This window comes from Colletotrichum lupini, chromosome 1, assembly GCF_023278565.1.
Source record: "Colletotrichum lupini chromosome 1, complete sequence".
NCBI lineage: Eukaryota > Fungi > Ascomycota > Sordariomycetes > Glomerellales > Glomerellaceae > Colletotrichum > Colletotrichum lupini.
Window position 1 is genome coordinate 5,823,105 of NC_064672.1, and position 19,749 is coordinate 5,842,853.

A 19,749-nucleotide genomic window follows, 5' to 3' on the forward strand; every position below is an offset into this window, starting at 1 on the left:
AGAAATTATTTGAGTTAATGTTTGTTGAAGCCTATGGGGCTTGGCACCCTGGTAAGTATTTTGTGGTTTTCAAAGCCATTACATTCCGTTATACAGGATGTCTACAGACCATCCGTGGATAATGGCACGAAACACCTTGCGCGGTTTTCCGAGACGTTCAATATGAGTCTCATTTTACAGCAAGGTTTGATAGCTTAGAGTCGAAAGATCTCATGATATAAATCAGATGATCTACCTATTTACTTGTGCGTGAATTCCACCCCTTAGCGAACATGATGCTATATGTTGCCTAACTAGATCTTCTCGTCTACAGGCTATAAACCGATCGCAGAATCAGGAGATATTCGAACCCTCGTCACCTTGGAGGCTACAGATGTTGGCTAGTAAGATAGCCTTTTAGAATTGATACGGTCCCCCGGAGTGTTATGGAAGGTAAACTTTGTGTATCTCCTCTTGTTACGTAATAGGGATAGTAATCGCACCTTACAAAGTGCCCATTACGTGCTAAATCACGTATCTATCTTAGATATCGTATATATAGACCTTCTCCTTTTATCTATTTCCACTTTAATAGTTAAGCTACTTTTACTATACTCCGTATGCCTATTACTACGTACTATAACTCGTAATAGTTATAAGCCTAGCTCTTAGTTAAGACCTTATACTACGATAACGCACTTATTAATACGATTCCTATAATCTCTTTAAAATAACCGACTTACTCGTACCTACTTTAGCCTAAGCTAAACTAACTAGCTGCGATAGTTAAATTAAATAGTTTAACGTACTTCGCGCTATAAATAAGGGCGTCGGGGTTTAGAAGTACGTCGACCTAGACGCTCTAAATTCTAACGTATTCCTCGACCCCTTTATAGCGCTTATTTCGCCCTTAGAATTCGGACGATTAGTTACGACCCGTAATAAGGAAGAACTACGAGCTTACTAGGCCCGTTATAAGGCGTTCGAGAACAACTAAAGAAACTAGGAAATCCTCCGCTAGTAGTTTCTAAATATAACTCCTAGTACGAACCTTTCGACTTCCTCGAGCACGAGTAACCTATAAAACTAAGCCGGGTTTCTTTTTATAAAGCTAGCTATACTACCTACTTTACGTAGATAAATTTATCCCTATACCGCACCCGTAAAGAGGATCTATACGCTCGAGAGTATTTAGAAATAATAAGAGCTCGATGCTAAATACGAGTAACTTATAGCTTACGAACGTAATATTATTAATACGCATATTAAAGTCCTCGCTTAGTAGTTAATAAAATTAGTTAACGCTATACTATACGAATACGCATTTTAAAAAGCTACTAAAAACGGCGCTAAGTTTAGTATATAGCGAATCGTTAAATATTTAAAGTAGGAATTTACGCCCCCCGAACTAGTAGTAAGGAATACGGTTCGAGAGGAATACTAATAAGCCCTTAATAAAGCGAGGACTAAAATTAATCCCTAACGCTAATATAAGGAGTAGTAGTCCGCTTACTTTTAAGCTAAAACGTACGATATTTTAAAAATTAGTAAAGAGATCGCCGTACTCGACTTCTTAGTTATAGTTAAGTCTAGACTTAACCCTATATAGGGCTAACGTATATATAAGACTTTTAGCAAATTAATAGCCTTTAGAACGTATACGAGGACCCTCGAGGAGATTGCGTATATATTTAGCTTAGTAACCTAGGACGCACATATTAAACGACTTTTAGGTTAAAGAGGGGCTTACTCTACTTTTACTAAACGCTCTAACTTAGTTAACGACGTAAATAATAAGGGTAACGTTATATACCCTTATAATTGCGCATACCCGTAGCGCCCTACGGCGTACCGAAAATTAGAATAGGTACTTATAGGCCGAAACGCTAATAAGTTACTAATACGAATACTAAGGAGCTATATAAAAGAAGTCCTCGCCGCTATTAAATTAAGTAAGTAGAAATTACTCTACGGTGAGCTTAAGAAAGCTAGTTAGCTAAGGAACGATAGAACCCCTAAGAAACCTAGGTTTCCGAAAGGATCCTCTAACTAACCTATAGCGAGCTTATTAGTAGACTAGGACGAGGGCTACGTAGTTGCTATACTTATAAAGAGTTAGGACTTAGAGGTAAACGCAATTTTTAGTACCCCTATGGGTAGCGCTCACCCCCTTTCCTAGAGCACGGTAATAAATAGCTATAGAGTAATATATTTAGTTAACGATAAGAGCTTACTTAAACCCGAGAGTTACGTACTATTAAGTAATAAAGACTACGTTAAATTAAGAACTACTATACTACCTATTACCGCACGTAGCACTCGTATTATAAAGGGCGTCCTAAACGGACCTAAAAAAAAGGGAACCTGCGATCTAAAGCTCTAGAACGTCGCTTACGTCGAGGGATTCTATATTAATATAGTCTTAGAGACTCTACTAAATAGAAGCGCACTCTAGTACTACGGTCTAAATTGCACTTTACGATAGGGAACGCTTTATAAGAGCACTATTAAAAAGTAGCTTATCTAAAAGAACAATTTAGTCTTCCTCGAATATAAGCTCCTCTAATCCTATCCTTTTTCCGCAAACCTTAAGCGTATTTTATAGAGCTTAGCTAGTATTATATTACTAGTTAGCCGTAGAAAATTCCGTCGCTTATATTAACGTACCCGTAAGAGGTCTAATAGCGCGCTCCTCTAGTACCTTAGAATAAGTTATCTCGGACCTAATACTCTTCGTTAATTACTATATAAGACTCGAGGTATGCGTATTAAACCTCTATTATAAGTTAAGTATAAAGTATATATATTATCCGAAGCTAAGATAGTAGTCTTAAAAAGACTACCCTCAAAAAGAGCCTCACGGCTATAATACCGTATATACTAAGATCTCTTCTACTTCGAACTATCTCTTAGTAAACGATAATATATACTTATAGCTTCCGACAAATATAATAAGTAGCTTAGGGGGTTCCCTTTAAGGATAAAAATAGAGGAGGAAGTGCTTTTTGTACTATAGAGCCTCGAGGTAGCGATTCGTTATTAAAAAGGGACTCTAATCTACTTCTTTAGAAATAATAATAAGACCGCTCTCTTAACCGTAAACGTTAAACGCGTATATAAAACGTAGTATAGCGAGCTAGGAATTAAAATAGAACTTCTACCTCTATATACGAAAGAACCCGTAAGTAACGCTAAAAGAGTAGGTTAACTTATAATCGCTAAAGCTCGTAAGATACGCTTTTTTACAAACCTCCTTACGAATCTATAAAATAAAATAGTACTAGCGGCAATTTTTATTTATAATATTACCCCACGGGAGGCTAATAAAGGAGATTCGCTTATTATAATAGAAATTAATTAGTAAAAGCGGTATTAACGCTAGTAATAGACGGGTTACTAAGTACGGGATTTTAAACCGGTTACCCCGTATTTCGGTAGCCTCTACGTATATAGCTACTAAGCATACCCTCTTTATAAAGATCATAAGAGGGGCATACGTCAAAAGGAGTTTAAAATGCTTCCCCGCGGGCATATAAAATACCTAGTTAAATATATATTAAAAACGTATAACCTATATAGGGTCTAGGTACCCGCGCTCGAGTAAGTATTTATTACGAGGAATATTAAGTTTAATAAAAAAGTCTTTTATAATCCTGCACACGAGGAATAAGCTATCGTAAGCAAGTAAGCAAATTTAGTAATCTAAGAGATATAAGAACTTTTCAATACTAATAATAAGTTAATTCGAGCACTCGGGGAAGTGGATCTAGACTTCGGAAATGCTAGTACTTAAGATAACTCTGTAGTTAAGGATAGTATTATTATTAGATTTTTAACTATTTAGGACGCTAAGTAATTAATAAACGTATTCTAGGGTATAGTAAATAAGGCTAAAGAGGCTAATATAGTCTTACCGTTACTATTAACCCCTAAAATAACCCCCTTGCGCAAGCTCGGGGGTAGGGGTAAAGAAGGGGATATAGTAACCGGGTTATAAATAGCTCTACGTAGTCTATAGTCCTCCCTATAAGCGCTTATATATACCGCAAAGGTTCTTAAGCCTTTAATTCTTAACGGCTCTTAGTAAAACGCTAGAGCACGCGGCAAACGAGGTACCAATTGCGAGAAAGTAATTCCTAACGCTAAAGTCGACGTTAGTAAGGAACCCTTATAATAAACCTTTACTATTATATAAGAACAGAGCTTATAAGAACTACTTTATCGAGTACTAAGTAAAGCTCCGTTAGGTCCTAGATATTTAAACCGGGCCCGCAGACCTCTATAACGCTTCGATAGTAATATCTTCGCGACGCTTTTATATTCGAATATAAGAGACGGCAATTACTATAACCGTCTTTAGGACTACTTTTTCTCTACTTTTATACCTAATTAGTAAAAAGCTATAGAGGAAAGTAGTGTAGGATATATAACACTCTATTAAGTAATAAAAGGAGCAGTTTATAGGACCTACCTAGAGCGCTCCGGAGGAGTTTAGAAACCACGACTTACTAAAGTTAACTTCTAAAGCCCACTAAAGAAGTTTAGTAATATTAAACATCTCCTACCGTAACTATAGAAGTTACTCAGGGATGCTATAAATATAGAAATAAAAAAGCTGAGGGATATTAGCATATAAGAAGAGGTCAACCGTGATCCTAAATAAGGGATCCTACTTCTATTAAAGTAGGTATATACTTATAAGCACGACGTCGATAATAAGGTTAGCGAGGTAAAAGTACGTATATATATAAGGGGGAATATATAACTACTTAACCCCTTATAAAATACGTACGCTTCGACGCTCGCCGCAAAGGCCTTTAGGCTTATAATAATAATAGCTACCTAATTCGACCTTAAGGTAGACTAATATAATATTATTAACGCATTCCTTAACGCGCCTCTTAAGAGCGAGAAGCTAGTAATTATTAAACTCCTAGAGGGATATAAGGTTACTAATAAAATAGGTAAACTCTAACGCGCTCTATATAGCCTCCGAGACTTGCTAATTCTCTAGTTCTAAACTTTTACCTCTATACTCCGTAGTATAAATATAATATATAGCTACGAGGAAATCTATATCTACTAAACCGTAGATAAGAAGGTAATACTAATATTCTACGTCGATAACTTTATTATTCTATACTATCGAAACGACTAAAAGGCGGCTTAGGGGATCGTCGACGGTATAAAAGAATATATTAACCTTAAAGAGAATGGACCGATTAATTACTTCTTCGGAGTGCGGATTTTATAAGACCGTACTACTCGTAAGGTTTACTTTATTTACGACGTATATATCGAGCGAGTTACTAAGCGCTTCGACCTTATAGATTTATTATATCTAGCTACCCCTTTTCTTTAAGAAGAGTTTAAACTAAACGAGGGGTAGGTAATAAAGGAGGAAATAAAGAGTTATTAAGAGAAGGTCGGGAGTGTACTTTATATAGCTATTATAATTAGACTAGACGTCGCCTTTGCTTACTCGTAATTATCACGGTTCCTAACTAACCTAAGCGCAACCCATATTAAAGTAATTAACTACTATATCCGATATTTTTATATAACGAGATATTTTGCGCTCTACTATAGTAGTATACCGAGTGCGCAATTATTACTTTTAGCTAGAGATATTAGCTTCGCAAATAACGAGGTAATACGACGATTATCTTAGGGATACATAATATTCCTTTTTAGCAGCCCAATTTAATAAAAATTAGTACGCTAAGCGACGGTTACGACGTTAACTACCGAAGCTAAGCTTTTTTATTTTAAAAAAACCGCAAAAGAGACTATAGCTCTAAAGCGCCTTTTTAAGGATATTACCCTTAACCTAGGAAAAGTATAGTTAGTTAATTACGATAATTAGTAGACGATTCGACTCGTCGTAGGGGAAAGAGAAAGAATAGCTACTCGACTTCGCTATATTAATATATAGAATATATAATTAAGATAAGAGCACGCTAGAGGTAGCTTCGAGGTTACTTATATATTAATAAAAAACATACTAGTAGATAGACTTACTAAAAACCTTTTACGAGCTAAGTTCGAATATTTCTATATACTTCTTAACCTCTACGATACGCGAGAAGCTATTATAAATAGCTAAAATAGTTAAAAATAATTAATTTAGGCTACGCCCAGAAAAACTCAATGCCTAAAGGTAAACGATAAACGGAACTTAGAGTGCGGCCCGGAGGCCTAAAATAAATAAAATAACTTTGCCCCGTAGGGCATACGTATATAAAAATAAGACCCGGGCTTGTGCTTATTATTTAAATTCCTAGTTTACGAAGTATGCGATTATTAAGAGTATAGCGTTATTAAGGAGGAGGGTTAGTACGCGCGCTAAGAAACGTATTTTACGTGCCTCGAAGTTTATAAAGCTAAGAATAGTAAGAGTAGCGGGGGGCGCGGGAGCCGGAACGATTATTAAGTTAATAATTTAGGGTACGGAAGCGGGCGGCGTAATAAGAAGTTAGTTATAAATAACTATAATAAGCGCGAGAGAGGACCGGGGGCGCGCGTTAAAAAAGTCCTCTATATAAAAGCCGATATAGTTCTTATATATCCTCCGGTTATTATATATCTAGCGGACGATATTACGGAGCTTAGTAATATCTTACTAAAACTATAGTTAGAAGTGCGCTTCTTAATAATAGAAAAGGATAATATATTTATAAGAGAGGGAGCGCTACTTATAATAGCCTCGGTAAGGGCCTAAGCTATTAACTATAAGACGACTAGTATATCGATATACCTTTTAGCCGAACGGCCGTTAAAATAGTACGCACACCGGCTACTACTTCCTATAAAATAACGACTACTATTTTTAATATCGGTATACTAGAGGGCTACTTTAAAATAAGGTAAGTACTAAATCTCCCGTTCTTCGGGAGCCTCTCCTTTAAGCTTCTTAAGGACTAAGTATACGTTAAATAGGCCTAGAATAGCAAAAAGAACTATACTTATTGCGGGGGGTACCTTAGCCTCTCGGCGTTCTCTTTTACTTCTTATTACCCTTTTAAAAAGAGCTAGCCTTACGTTTTTTAAACCCTAGAACAATATTAAACATAAATTCCTAAAATAATAAGCACACGACATACCCTTTTTAGAGGGCTTATTATCCGAACTAGTCTTATCCTTACTCTTAGACTCCGAGGGGGGGATAAGTAAAAGCCCGTTAGAGCTCTTATTACTACTATTTACCTTATTATTACCCTTATTACGGCCGCTAAGGAGAGCCTTAAACTTAATAAAGTCCTTAGCGTCTCGACTAGTAGCCTCGATATCCTCTTAGCTAGGGAGAGAGAGCTCGGTAGCCGGGCCCTAGTAAGCGGGTAAGAGGTCGCGGGGGGGGGTAACGACCCGGAGGGGCTCGTTAGTATTATTACCTATCTAAACTCTTAATAAACCGCACAATGCGTATATAAAAAGTATTATAAAAATTGCGCAAAACTTATTATTATTTCTAGATATATTAAATATTTATATTTAGAATAAAATTAGTAAACGATTCGACGGCGTAGGCGCGCGCGCATAATAAACGAGGGTACTTATAGTAACTACGAGAAGTTAAAAAGAAAAAGAAAAATAATAACTAAGCGACGCTATAAGAATTTAGATATATATAAGGCGGCTAGGTAGCCTCGCCCTTAGTAATTTATATACCGAAAGTAATAAAATATGTACTATTCCGGGTTAAGATTCTATTTATTTTAAATAAAGGGATATATTTATAATAAACGCGGTTTAAAAGACGCGTATCCCTTACGCTTAATTTTCCTTTATTTACATTCGACCAAATTAGGCCTTTGTAAGGGCATTCAGAGATTCTATCTTAGGCATAATAGCTCCCTAGTAATAGCAATTAGGGGGTATATTACGTAATAAGGATAGTAATCGCACCTTACAAAGTGCCCGTCACGTGCTAAATCACGTGTCTATCTTAGATATTGTATATATAGACCTTCTCCTTTTGTCTATTTCCACTTTGATAGTTAAGCCACTTTTACTACACTCCGTATGCCCATTGCTGCGTGCCATAACTCGTAACACCTCTCAGCCAGTCAGACCACAAGGTTCTGCCGTGCTTTGAGCCTTCACTTAGCTATGACACTCGAAAACTAAAGTCTGACATCATGCTAACTTGCCAAGGTGTCACTTGATGTCCCACTAAGAGGTCATGCCTTCAAGTATTTAAGCGAGCTCATGCCTGCCTCCAAAGTTTCATCTCTCACTCTCAAGCACAATTTACTTGCCCCGGGCCGACATCTTTTTCAGAGCTGCAAAGATGCCCGAACTCGCCGAATGCAAATACTCCCGCGAAGAGTGCATAGTGTCAATCCGCGACTATTACAGCTTCTTAAGTACGATGTATGTCCACGAAGACGACATCCTGTATCCTCCAGAAGAAGGTTGGCCTACAATCACAACGGAAACTTTGAAAGACATGGGAAAATCAAGTGAGGTCATATGTCTTCTACGCCATCTACCCTACATCCGTGTCCCGAGCAATCCCTTCAATCAGGCTCAGGGCGCTCCTTGGTGCCGTTTTGCCGATTGGCAACACACAGGAGCCCGTGTCGAATGCGGCATGGATGGCCAGGATTTGAAAATCATGTCGGAAGGTTCCGAAATCTGCGACAACGCACCCTCCCACGTGATTGGTCTCACAAAGGGTGGCCGCGAAAATCCTGTTTTCCTCTTGGATACAGAGCTTGGCATAATATACTGGCCAGAATGCCCAGACGGGATCTCGGACAATCCTTCCTACGACCATCTGCGAGTTTTCGACGACCCTCACGAGTGGGCTCCAGAAAACGAGGCCGACTGGCGTGGCGATGCCACTCGCTGGACCGTGAATGGTTTCTTCGAAGTTCTCAAGGATCAATTTCGAAAACTGAACTTTATCCCCACCAGTCAACTGTCTGTCATCGATGTATACGCGTATCTCAGACCAGGCTCGGACGGCTTGGTGGAAAAATTACAATTCATCTATCATGAGCATGGCTGGCCGGGTCTGGAAAATTATCGGAAGCAGGAATGCTTGAAAGCTGTGGAGGCTGTAATGGAACAACAGTATGGAATGGATGATTGAGTGGCTTGGGAAAACAGGACGGATCTACATGAGTCAGCATAAAAATCTTGGGAGGTTTCATCTGCTTCATTGCTGTGGGAGTCGGCTTCGCAAAACAATTCAGTCATGACAAACTCGAGCTATCACAAAGTCTTATTAATGGTCAACTTTCAGAAGACAACTCAGCTAGCAGAGTCCAGCTGAGGATTTCTGAAACCTGTAATCCGATTTCTGTATCCAGAAGCGCCTGAAATCCCTGCTACATCTGTTGAGGGTTTAGCAGCTTTCTTCTCAGCATTAGTTTATTTGCATTGGTTCCACAATATCCGTGATTGTGGACTTTGGAAGAGTTTCTGAAAAGACTCGTGGTAATCTCTAGAAGATGGCTTCCTCGAGATTACTACTAAATTACCGCGCCGATGTGCGTGAAACTAGCCTATCTATAGATACAGTACATTGAATACCTTACTAGTGATTTCAATGTGAAGGATATTCCACAAACGACAAAGTCTAACGTGTCTTGTACTACTCTAAAAATCTTCACCTCAATTGTGTATTGAAGAAAAGCCTGGTGAAAGCTGTTGTAAGAGAGCACAACTACGTCTGTACACAAAGTCAGCTGTCATCAACGCAAAACAGATTCGTTGCTGCATAATTGTGAGAGGGTGGTAATTTTTTTTGAGCAAATAGCTCCTCGCTATGTCCTTTTTACACAACTTGCCTTACTTGTGATTCCTGGCTAGAAAACATGCGATTGTGCCTCAATCATATTCTTCCTCTAGTCACGTAAAACGTAAAAAAAAAAGAAAAAACGATTTCGGAGCAATAGTACTGTCTTGTCAATGACGGATCCTTGAAGCTACATTCAACGGCTACAGGCTCGAAGGCTTCTAGGATGCGATTCTATCTCAAAGGGACAATTCGCAACGACTGACCATTGGCGGTAGCCGCCATTTCTCTGGATGCTCCAAATGTGGCTCTTAAAGCTTAACAAATCATGAATGGCATCCATCAGGGTAAGTTGACCACACCGCACCAAAGGTGAGCCTTGATGGTTTTGGTTTAGGGTTAACGATTTCTAACCTCTTTGAATCGAGAGCTTTTCTGGGACCCTTCATGCCTCATGACTCCGAACGGTGGTCTATTTGCCAGGATTCTTGCACGGGTTTCGTCACAACGCGTCTTATCATACAAGCGCGTTTCTCTCACCAACTCACGCATCGGGGTCATGTTCGGGCTTCGAGTATAATTGCAGAGGATTGCCAGTAAGGTCGCGAGTAGCCACTGACGTCAGGTCGAAAAGAAAGTTAGCCTCGAACCAGCCATCAAAACAAGGTTAAGGTATTCGTTTGGCTTTCCGTCGAGCGGGTCTTCCCCCGACCCCCTGAAGTATGCCTGCGCCCAGGTGGAGTAGTAGGCCAGCGTCAGAAGCACGAAAACATGTGTACATGAAATCAGACACTTACTTTGGGAACGCGAACAGTACAACTATCACAGCAAACTAACTGTCGGCTGCAAGTACTTCGTAGTGCCAGACGCTTCCACTGTTCTCACTAGACGTGTCAGAACAGCCAGTGGGTCATCGCCTCTGTCTCATTCGGAAAATGTAAGCAGCCAACTCGGAGCCGACCCCCCCAAAGTAACCAGCCTGGATGTTAAATGCCCACAAAATCTAAGCAGCCAGGCTTAGCGGCCGTTTCCACTGTCCTAAAATCTGACGGTCGTGTTTGCTGTGTTTTGGCGAGTTGAATGGTCAATTCGGTGATCACTTCCCTCATTTGGGATGGCTTAGACCGGGAGGACAGGGCAAAACAGGCAGTAAGGTCTCATTTGCCAACGCTTGGCAGCGCGTAAGAAGAAATGACTTTGCACCCAATGGTGCCATATGCCAGAATCCAACCCGCTAAACCGACGAACCAGCGGCCCGTTGCACCAGCTTAGTCTCGTATGGAGGACAACAATTATGCAGCCACCCGCAGGGCTGACCCTTCAGGTCCCCATAAGCTGAATCCTTTGACGAAAGCCCCTTCGACCCGCGGCGTTGCGGATCCCATCTTCCAGCCGAACAGTTTTCCCGCTCATGTTAAATGATCTTGGTCCCATTTAGGGAACCCTGTTTACGACCTTCTCCCTGCGACAACCGTAATTCCAAGCAAACTTGTCCTGTTTTTGTACCTCGAAACCATGGATTTCGACACGATCCGATGGCGATTCAGCCTCCGCAGTTTCGTGACCGCGGCATCCATCGCGGTCCATGCGTCTTTCGCGCAAGAATGCGCGTATGAAGGAGGATGGGCGCTTCGAAACGATAGATCATGTCCGCCGAGCGCACCTGTCGAGTGTGGCACAGGAGCGCAACCGAGATGCTGCCCCTCGGGTTTCAAATGCACTGGAGATGGTGATTACGTGGGCAACTACTGTTGTGAAGGTTGGTAAACGCTGTTTGGACACTTCAATCAACATAATCCTGATCATAGATCAAAAGATCCTTCTGACTGCAGGGACTTGTCGTTAAAATACCCTAAGGTGAGGGCAACTGCAATCCAGCTCCTCGAGCATGGGAGTAATGCTGATCCTACGTTTTCATCATAGTGCCCTAATTCAGACTGGACTCTCTGGGGGGTCGACGGAAAGCTCGACAATGGTGGATGGTGCTGCCAATCCGGGCAAAACGGGACATACCGCGATAACTCGAACGGAATCGCCCTGCTGTGTACTCCCGCGACGGCGACAGCACTTGCTTCGGATATCTTCTGGGCTGCGACAGTTAGCACTTCATCCTGTTCCACATCATCGACGAGTTCGACACTCGCCACAACGTTAGCGACTGCGACTGCCGCATCAACGACCGCAACCACTACTGCCGGAGCTTCCGCCACGACCGCGATTACGGCCACCTCTACGCCGTCGGGTACGGGCGATTCAACCTCACTGTCTACCGGAGCGATAGCCGGTGCTGCGGGCGGAGGCGTCGCTGGCGGAATTCTGATCATTGCGGGAATTTTCTTCCTCTGGCGGAGGAAGAAGAGAAGCTCAGCCGATGCGACCCCTACGACGGAAGCGGGCTCTTCGGCGTGGGCGTACGAACGAAAGGATGGACAGGGATACGGAGCGAATGGTGGCGGGGTGAACGAGCTCGCAGTTCCAGAGCCGCGGGTAGAGATGGATTCCGCCATGCAACCGACTTACGAGCTTGATGCTGCGGCATCAAACACGCCCGAGCTAGACGCAGCGCACTCTGGTGCAAGACAGGCTCAGAGAGACGATTTGAAGTACCGATAGAACGAACGTGCTACGTGATACCCAGCATGCTTTAGACTGTACCTACGTTAGGAAGAAGAGGGAACATGAAAAGACCGCTCATTGTACCTTATAAGGTAGAGCAACAATTCGAATCCACGATATCTTAAGACATTGGCATTCCATGTTTAGTATCCATCAATCCCGTTTGAATCGCCCATGGCACACGTGTATTCCGCATTCTGACCAGGTTTTACGAGCAAGGCAAGTTACAAAAGAGACTGCCCACGTTCAGGTGCGCTTATTCAATCAAGCAGAGGGTGCATCGACAATGAATTTTCTTATCCCAGATGGCCACTCCCTTTGCGATGTTGGTTCACTGATGAGTAACCGTCTTTAGATTGATAAGACTTGCGACTGTCGGCACACATTTCTAGTCAGGGGTTAGCCATTGAACAGATAGATAAGAATGTGAAGGCCTGCACAACGACTTACCACTCAGTATTGAGAGAAACGTGAAAGCCGTCAATCCCACCAAGATAATAGGCACAAGCTGCCCAAAGGATGTTGCATCGTCTTCTTCACTCTGCCCGCCTTCGTCCAGCTCAAGCCATCGCGACCTTTTCACCCAACGCCTCAGATTCATAATGTAAAGGCTCGACATCACAACTGTTGTTCCGCAGATGCCTATTCCGCCAAGAAGATATACTCCGTAGGAGAATCTACCAACACCGGAGAAAAATTTGACAAAACAGTTGTCGCGCTTGTGCCAACCGTTATTCTCGGCGGCTTCGCGATGTTTTTTCCTACTTCGATAACAGCATCGGCCCAACTCTGCAAGAATGGATACACCGTACCAAATCAGGATGACTAGGTAGAGGTTCCAGCCCTGAATGTAGTTCCCCGGAGTGCTCTGTAGTAATGCCCTCTCCACCGCTGTTCCACTTCCTACTGAGTCTAGCAGGAGTTGCTTCAACTGTTCAATGCTGTCTTCCCCATTCTGAAAGCAAACAGCTGGAGATAACAGCAAGCTGTCTGATTCATTACTGGGCGGCACCTTCGTTAGAAAAGGTACGTTGTTGCTTGCGTTCTGGTTGGATAGTAAGAGCCCAGTCATGGCGAATACGACTGTGATAAATATGACTCGTAGACAAGCAAGGAGGAGCCTTTCGAAGTAGTTCTTTGAGATCACAACGGACATGAGATGCGTCGCGCAAGTGAGCAGTAGCATGTTTGCGACAATGTTGTAGTGGTAAGCGGTTATGAAACAGCCTTTCCAAAACCTAATGGTCACTAGGTAGGCACCGCCTGTGAAGACCTGTTGGTCGCTGCAAGAGACGACGAGAGCTTGAAAGAATTTTGATCGACTAAACTTGCTAGCCCAACGTGGTCTTTGGAAACCAGAAGTCTTGAACCTATTCAACAGCTTGTCATCAGCTTGACATCGAAACTCATTTAATTCTTGAAGGCTGTGTCTTACCGTTGATGTGTCGTTGAATTATGTTTTACTACGGTCCATATGACGTCAAAGACACCAATGGCGAACGCAAAAGACGCGACAGCGATAAAGACGGAAACAATCTTTAGAACAGCTTAACTTCTCGACATAAAATAAACAATGAGTGGCAGCTATACGCACCCCAGTGCCCGCGATATCCGGCTCGGGAGGGACTTCGCCGCGCTCATAGCCAGCGATAGTCTGGAATCCTCCAGAGTCGTTCGGGGTGACACTGCAGTCCACAGTCGTGTTGTAATGGCTTTTACACTGCGCTATCGATATGGAAGCTCCCATGATGGTTCACTAAGGTAGCTTGAATCGCGGTCACTAGAACAACAAAAGTAAGAACAAGCCTTGCAGGTCGCAGACTGGTTGTCGGCCAACGAAGGAAATCCCTTGAGATTTTATATCATTTTGATGCTCTTATGAGATTCCGCGTTCCCAAAATATTGACAAGGCTGGCCTCAAGCTTTCTCGTTTCATCGTCGAGGCAGAGAGGGTGACCCAGGCAGGCTGGGTGGAAAACACAGCATGCTTACTATGGCATTCTCATTCTGTACCCTCTAGCCGGAAAAAAAACAGGGATTAAGCTACCCTCCATGTCAGACTAAGCTGCACTTCATCTCAGCCCCGACAAGTTCGGGGTAAGCTAACATACAGTTCTCCGACGCCACGTGGGGGCCATAGCGGATTATAGCTAGCTTTTACCGTTTCAGTATGCGAGCCTATAGCTATGGCCCAGGCTGTAGGATTCATCCGCATGGTGTGCGTTCACTAGAATGTTGAGCTTCAATGGTGGTGTTGTGAAATGTCTGCAAGTTGGTTCATGCAGGCTATGTAGATATAGGTAATCGCGGCTAGACGTCTCGAGAGCTAGGTGGCGGCATGCAGGATGGCGGTGGCTCCCAAAAGTACCTTCGGGCTAAGATTGACAGGACGTGTAGGCCATTAACAGCGCGAAATTCCTAATAAGTGAGACATTAGGCAATCATCAAGAAGAAGTGCTGCCCCTTTACGTCTTGCGGAATCGCCCCAATACGAGAACATGGGAGAGGGGGCGTTGGGAGATGGGAGATGAGAGATCAAAGATGGGAGATGGGAAGTCCAGGAGGGGCCGAGATCGAGAAGTGTACATTCATTAGGCGACAAAACCATTCACTGCGAAACCTTTTGGATAGTCAGATGCTTCGTTGACTCAAACATGCGAAAGCCTCAACTTTTCTTTGATCAAGGCCTAAATTGGCTACCAGCAATGATTGCCTGCAAAGGGTTGCTGGCCACATACGACAAGCCCAGCTTAGCTACCATAGTCAAGAGCCCGGTCGCAAGCAACATAGCAATGGAAAATCCAGCGAGGCCAAATACCTCCAAATGTCCCATACCATTCGCAGGTCGCGGCCCATCTGCGGTCTCGGCGCCAGTCTTCGCATCGTGATGCGGCACATACTTGAACTCGTATTTATATCCTCCCTTCAAGGTGTCCTTGTTCTCCACGATGTAGTCCCAGAATAAAGCTCGGAATGTCTGACGACATTGGATCAGCACGTGAAAACTATTCGGTAGTCCTGTTCAACTTCAGAGCTTGCTTACCTTGATTTGCCATCTATCCCAGGCAGGGATAGAACGCGACATATAAGTAATCACCATCAGAGTCCAGATGATACCTCTGATGACAGCATCCCAGTACAGACCGGGTTTGCCAAGTCCGACGTCATCACACATCTCATCTCCGTTGATGAAGCGAGTCCCAGCCTCGAAGAACTCTTTCGGCTCGTAAATTGGAGCAGCGCCGTCCAAAGCAATGACCAAGTTATTGGCCAAAGCTCGAGAGTTCTTGCTCGGGGCAAGGCATGCCTTCAAAAGCGATTCCATAGATGCCAATGCTCGTTCGGGTGTTTCCAAGATCCAGTGGGGAGTACCCAAGACATAGCCGACCCATCGCCATAAAGCGAGGTAGTCCAGAGCTTCTTGGTGGCGCACGTAGATACCCTGTCGGGGCAGTGCCAACCACACGAGGTTGGTGGAGAATGCACATACAGACTGCATCGAGTCAAGTTCGTTGATGGGGACGCCGTATTTATCGACATCAAAGTATCCGGGACGCTGTGCGTTGAGCTTCAAGATTCGTCCTCGCACCGCGGCATGCAGTAGTCTGACGCGCACGGCTGAAGCGAAGCCCCCACCTCCAGGTTTGATGTCGTCAAGGGATTTTGTAACCTGGAGAAGGAGCTGAAATGTCTCAAAGAGTCTGTTCTTGGCGACTTTGGCGGAGTGACCGCCTGTACGAACCAACGTCTCTGCCGGTCGATACGAGGCTCCCTGTTGGTAGATCGCATTAGCATTTTCGCCGAGAGTTTCTCACATCCGTGTCTTCTTGTCATCACACTTACAGTCGTAGCAAGCAGTCCCTGGAACGCAAACCCAGTAACTGCAGCAGGCGCGTAGCGGTAGAAGACGTCCTGCCCACGCTTGATCTGGTCCCAGTCGACCCACTCAGGCACGGCGCTGACTTCGTCCCAGAGCTTCATCAGTCTTGGGTCCTTCTCGCGGTGGTCCCAAAGCAGAGCGTATGTATCGCGATCGGGCTGCGGGTCTTCCTGCTTCCCCTTGGCGTACCACCCAGCTCGAGGCGGCGGAGGAGGGAACATGCCATCTAGAGCTGTGAGAGCCTCTGACCCCACTTCATCGAACTTATGCTTCAGAGGGTCAAGCTGCTCTGCTGACATGTGAAGATCCGTTTGGCGAAACTTGTAGCCATATGAATCGATAAGAGAAGGTGCCATTATGATTCCATGCAGATGTGCAATGAGTACTTGTGATCTGGCAAACGTCTTGTCGTGTTAAGAAGATTCTACCTTTCTAGATGAATCAAATCGGAAAGGCTCTGCTCAACACCTACATTTATATCCAAAATTCATGTTCCGGAACGCAGTGAGCTACCCATGCAACTGCGGCAGCACTAGTCCTAATCCGTGACATTCGTACAGTCGCCCAACGAGCGACCCTATCAACTTCCATCCCTGCGCATACCTCAATGTTCCACTCGTTCGAGACGGTCAACCAAAACTCCATACTGCATGTCAATTTGACTCCGCGAACAAGTCGCATGCGACGTTGATGGTAGCATAGAAGGCGGAGAAATGTCTGACAGGTCACTCTTCACCAGGGCTGCTGCTGCGAGAGCACTAATTAGGTGACAGGATAGCCGAGAAATGTCAGCGCCAAGGCATAGACTGCGACACATGGGAACCCGATTGTCATCATCCTCCCGTCTGACGGTCTCTTCGTTGCTTTCAGTGACATATAGTTCTACCAATGAGAAGCGATTCAATCAGTACCGCAGGGTATGCCTTCTCCTTGACTCTACTGGCTCATAACTGCGGTTCAAAGCGATACCCCGTAAGAACCGATGTTACAGAAGGGGTCTCACCCCAACACGCAGATGTTAATAACCTGCAGTTGAATAATATGCACCATGTGTTTGTTGTTCACGCATCTCAGTATCATGGACGAAACGTAATTGATCAATAAAATCCGCTTGAGAATACAATGCTAATGCTACGCATCAAGAACGCTATACAATGAAAGCCGTAGTCGTTTAAGCGTTGACACAGCTGAAATCGGACAGGCTGTAGTATCCGCACTTGTCCGTCGTCGTCTTCCAGGCCCGGCAGTTACCGCACACACGGTCGACCGTGACTCTGCACAAAGAAGAGCTGCCGTAGCCGTTGGTGCCGCGCCAGTCCGAGGTCGTCAGCCCTCGGTCCGCGCCAGAGATGCGGGCCGAGACGGTAGAGCCATACTCTATAGGGTTGGCGTACTTGTCAAACTTGCTATATCCCCAGAATATCACAGTCAGTCCAATATTCGTATACTAACGCCAGGTTGATGAGAGAGGTGGTGTTCTTACGCCGTGCATGTGCAGTCCTGGGCCGCGGGGCAGTTGCCGCGAGCGACGAGCTCGACGCTCTCAGCGGCAGGCGCGCCGGGAGCGGCGTAGGCAGTGGAGAAGAGGGCGACGGCCACGGGGACGAGTGAGAACTTCATGTTGGTGGAAGAAGAGTTTTGAAAGAGTGGATTGAGGTCAGAGATCTGAGCAACTAGTGAACGAGCGAATGAGTGACTGGCGTTGAAGACTGAGAGGCCACACCGGCATGTAATTCCACTTCGTCTTGAACATCCACCTATATAACGTCGGCAGGGTACTTCATGAACGAGAGTCATGGCCGCGGCTCGGCATCAAACCACGAGCGTTTTCCCCGATACTATCTAGAAAGATTGCGATGAGACGAACTAATTCGATAGAGTTCGGATCGAACCCGAGGCTTTGGCGCACCTCGTCTCATGTTTGACCCAGTAATTCCCTATTGCAGAGCGCTGCGGCGAGAGAAAATCCGTGCTTTCCAGATGAGGCAGAGAAAAGGATAATTGATTATTTGTTCCAGACTACGGCACCGGCGGCCCCGGGGCTCGCTGCTGAAGAATAAGATTAGGCTTGGGCGGTGCCTTAAATCACCGCCATTTCGTACTGCGAGTCAGGCTACTGGATCGCAATTGCGGGCGGTCGGTCTGGCGCTGCCGTTGGCGCGCGCAGCGACCAGGTGACCCGTGAGAGATTGAGCTTTTGAGAAAAGCGAGGTGCAATCTGATAACGCGAGTCGTTGCCAAGAAAACAGTTTGTGAAGCGTTGGTAGTCAGCCTTGGCGCCTCGAGCTTTGAGATTGTGAAGAGGGAGCCATGGTGTCACCGGTTGCATGCACCGATGATATGTGAGAACAATTCTCTGGATTCATAGACATCGGTTTGCTTCAAGCTCTCGAAACATTCAGTTTAAAGTAGAAGAATGAAGCGCTGAATGTTCTATTGAGTAGCAACTAAAAAGTATGCTCGCTATGCTCCGTTTGTGTTTAGTACCCCTGACTCTCCTCCAATTTCCCACTACACCGAAATAAGGTTCAAATTGAGAGGGCCTCCAGCACTTGAGGTCTCCGTCGATGTTGCTCAGGCACGTGTCTAAGCCGATTAGTCAGTACTTGCTGTGATAATTGATTAACTTCCCATGATAATCTTACCCAGGTTCAGGGACGAAGGTCTCTTCGTTCCGGTGGAATCAGTGCAGCGGCAGTTCAAGATCTGCTTCTTGTCGCCGCCAAGACCACAGTCGCAGAACTTGAACGATGGGCTTTTGCAACATGTCAGTATGAAGATTGATTAACTAAAGGTATGGCTTACTTGGAAGGACGGCACTGCGAATAAATCACATTAGTTTGAATCCATCGATGGAGCGACTCAGAGCTTGGCTTCTGGGTGTAAGACTTACGACAATCCTGCCTCCGACATTGGCCAGGCACTTGGTCATATCCAAGTCGGTCGAGTAGGAATCCTCCTGGTATTTGTCCATGCAGTAGGACTTGACGCTGGTAGAGAAGTAGGACGTGCCAGAGCATGTCGCCGAAAAGTCGCCAGCGGCGACTTGGAGGGCAGCCATGGCCAGAAGAGGAAGACTAGCGAGTACGCGCATGGTGAAATGATTTAATGAGTGAATAGTATTGAAAGAGTGGAAGAAGGCAATGGACAAAGGAATGTGAGTAGCAAGGCTGGTGATTCAAAAAAGAAAATGGGCGGAAGAAGACCTTCTAGGACTTGTACTGTGTTTTATAGGTTTCTAGTATAACAGCAAGCTTCCTAGCAAGTTCGTCCGAGCGGAATAGAAGCACGGAGTCCTCAATGAGATAGTCAACTAAGCTGCGTCCCTTCCTAGTTGTCGAGTCGTGACTATGTGAGGCTTGATACATTAGGTAGAAACCTTAAACCACTTGAAGCTTACCTGACTCCTGCCGCCGCGCGACTCGTGGATGGCGGAAAGGGCATCAATTAGGCGAACATTTCACACCTTTCGAGGCAAATTTCGATTCCAACATATTGTAGGGCGTGTAAAGATTAGAAATCAAGCGGG

General features: G+C 44.4%; 7 protein-coding genes across 7 annotated transcripts; 2 read left to right on the forward strand and 5 right to left on the reverse strand.

Annotated features, from left to right (window-relative positions):
• Positions 1-8,269: 8,269 nt before the first annotated feature.
• On the forward strand, positions 8,270-9,076 carry CLUP02_01742 (uncharacterized protein; the record flags this gene model as incomplete). Its single annotated transcript, XM_049280779.1, has 1 exon — positions 8,270-9,076. The coding sequence occupies one exon, from the start codon at positions 8,270-8,272 to the stop codon at positions 9,074-9,076; it is 807 nt and encodes a 268-aa protein (XP_049136736.1).
• Positions 9,077-11,239: 2,163 nt separating this feature from the next.
• Positions 11,240-12,337, forward strand: CLUP02_01743 (uncharacterized protein; the record flags this gene model as incomplete). Its single annotated transcript, XM_049280780.1, has 4 exons — positions 11,240-11,487; positions 11,557-11,581; positions 11,648-11,821; positions 12,158-12,337. The coding sequence occupies 4 exons, from the start codon at positions 11,240-11,242 to the stop codon at positions 12,335-12,337; spliced, it is 627 nt and encodes a 208-aa protein (XP_049136737.1).
• A 334-nt stretch (positions 12,338-12,671) lies between these two features.
• CLUP02_01744 (uncharacterized protein) lies at positions 12,672-14,087 on the reverse strand (the record flags this gene model as incomplete). The annotated part of the gene is made up of 4 exons (XM_049280781.1): positions 12,672-12,712; positions 12,791-13,710; positions 13,776-13,876; positions 13,935-14,087. The coding sequence occupies 4 exons, from the start codon at positions 14,085-14,087 to the stop codon at positions 12,672-12,674; spliced, it is 1,215 nt and encodes a 404-aa protein (XP_049136738.1).
• Positions 14,088-15,020: 933 nt separating this feature from the next.
• On the reverse strand, positions 15,021-16,576 carry CLUP02_01745 (uncharacterized protein; the record flags this gene model as incomplete). The annotated part of the gene is made up of 3 exons (XM_049280782.1): positions 15,021-15,317; positions 15,384-16,112; positions 16,184-16,576. 3 exons carry the CDS (start codon positions 16,574-16,576, stop codon positions 15,021-15,023), a joined length of 1,419 nt encoding a protein of 472 aa, XP_049136739.1.
• An 815-nt stretch (positions 16,577-17,391) lies between these two features.
• Positions 17,392-17,840, reverse strand: CLUP02_01746 (uncharacterized protein; the record flags this gene model as incomplete). Its single annotated transcript, XM_049280783.1, has 2 exons — positions 17,392-17,626; positions 17,704-17,840. 2 exons carry the CDS (start codon positions 17,838-17,840, stop codon positions 17,392-17,394), a joined length of 372 nt encoding a protein of 123 aa, XP_049136740.1.
• Positions 17,841-18,333: 493 nt separating this feature from the next.
• Positions 18,334-19,314, reverse strand: CLUP02_01747 (uncharacterized protein; the record flags this gene model as incomplete). The annotated part of the gene is made up of 4 exons (XM_049280784.1): positions 18,334-18,506; positions 18,866-18,975; positions 19,026-19,039; positions 19,114-19,314. 4 exons carry the CDS (start codon positions 19,312-19,314, stop codon positions 18,334-18,336), a joined length of 498 nt encoding a protein of 165 aa, XP_049136741.1.
• A 115-nt stretch (positions 19,315-19,429) lies between these two features.
• Positions 19,430-19,714, reverse strand: CLUP02_01748 (uncharacterized protein; the record flags this gene model as incomplete). Its single annotated transcript, XM_049280785.1, has 3 exons — positions 19,430-19,568; positions 19,621-19,627; positions 19,687-19,714. 3 exons carry the CDS (start codon positions 19,712-19,714, stop codon positions 19,430-19,432), a joined length of 174 nt encoding a protein of 57 aa, XP_049136742.1.
• Between the last annotated feature and the right edge of the window lie 35 nt (positions 19,715-19,749).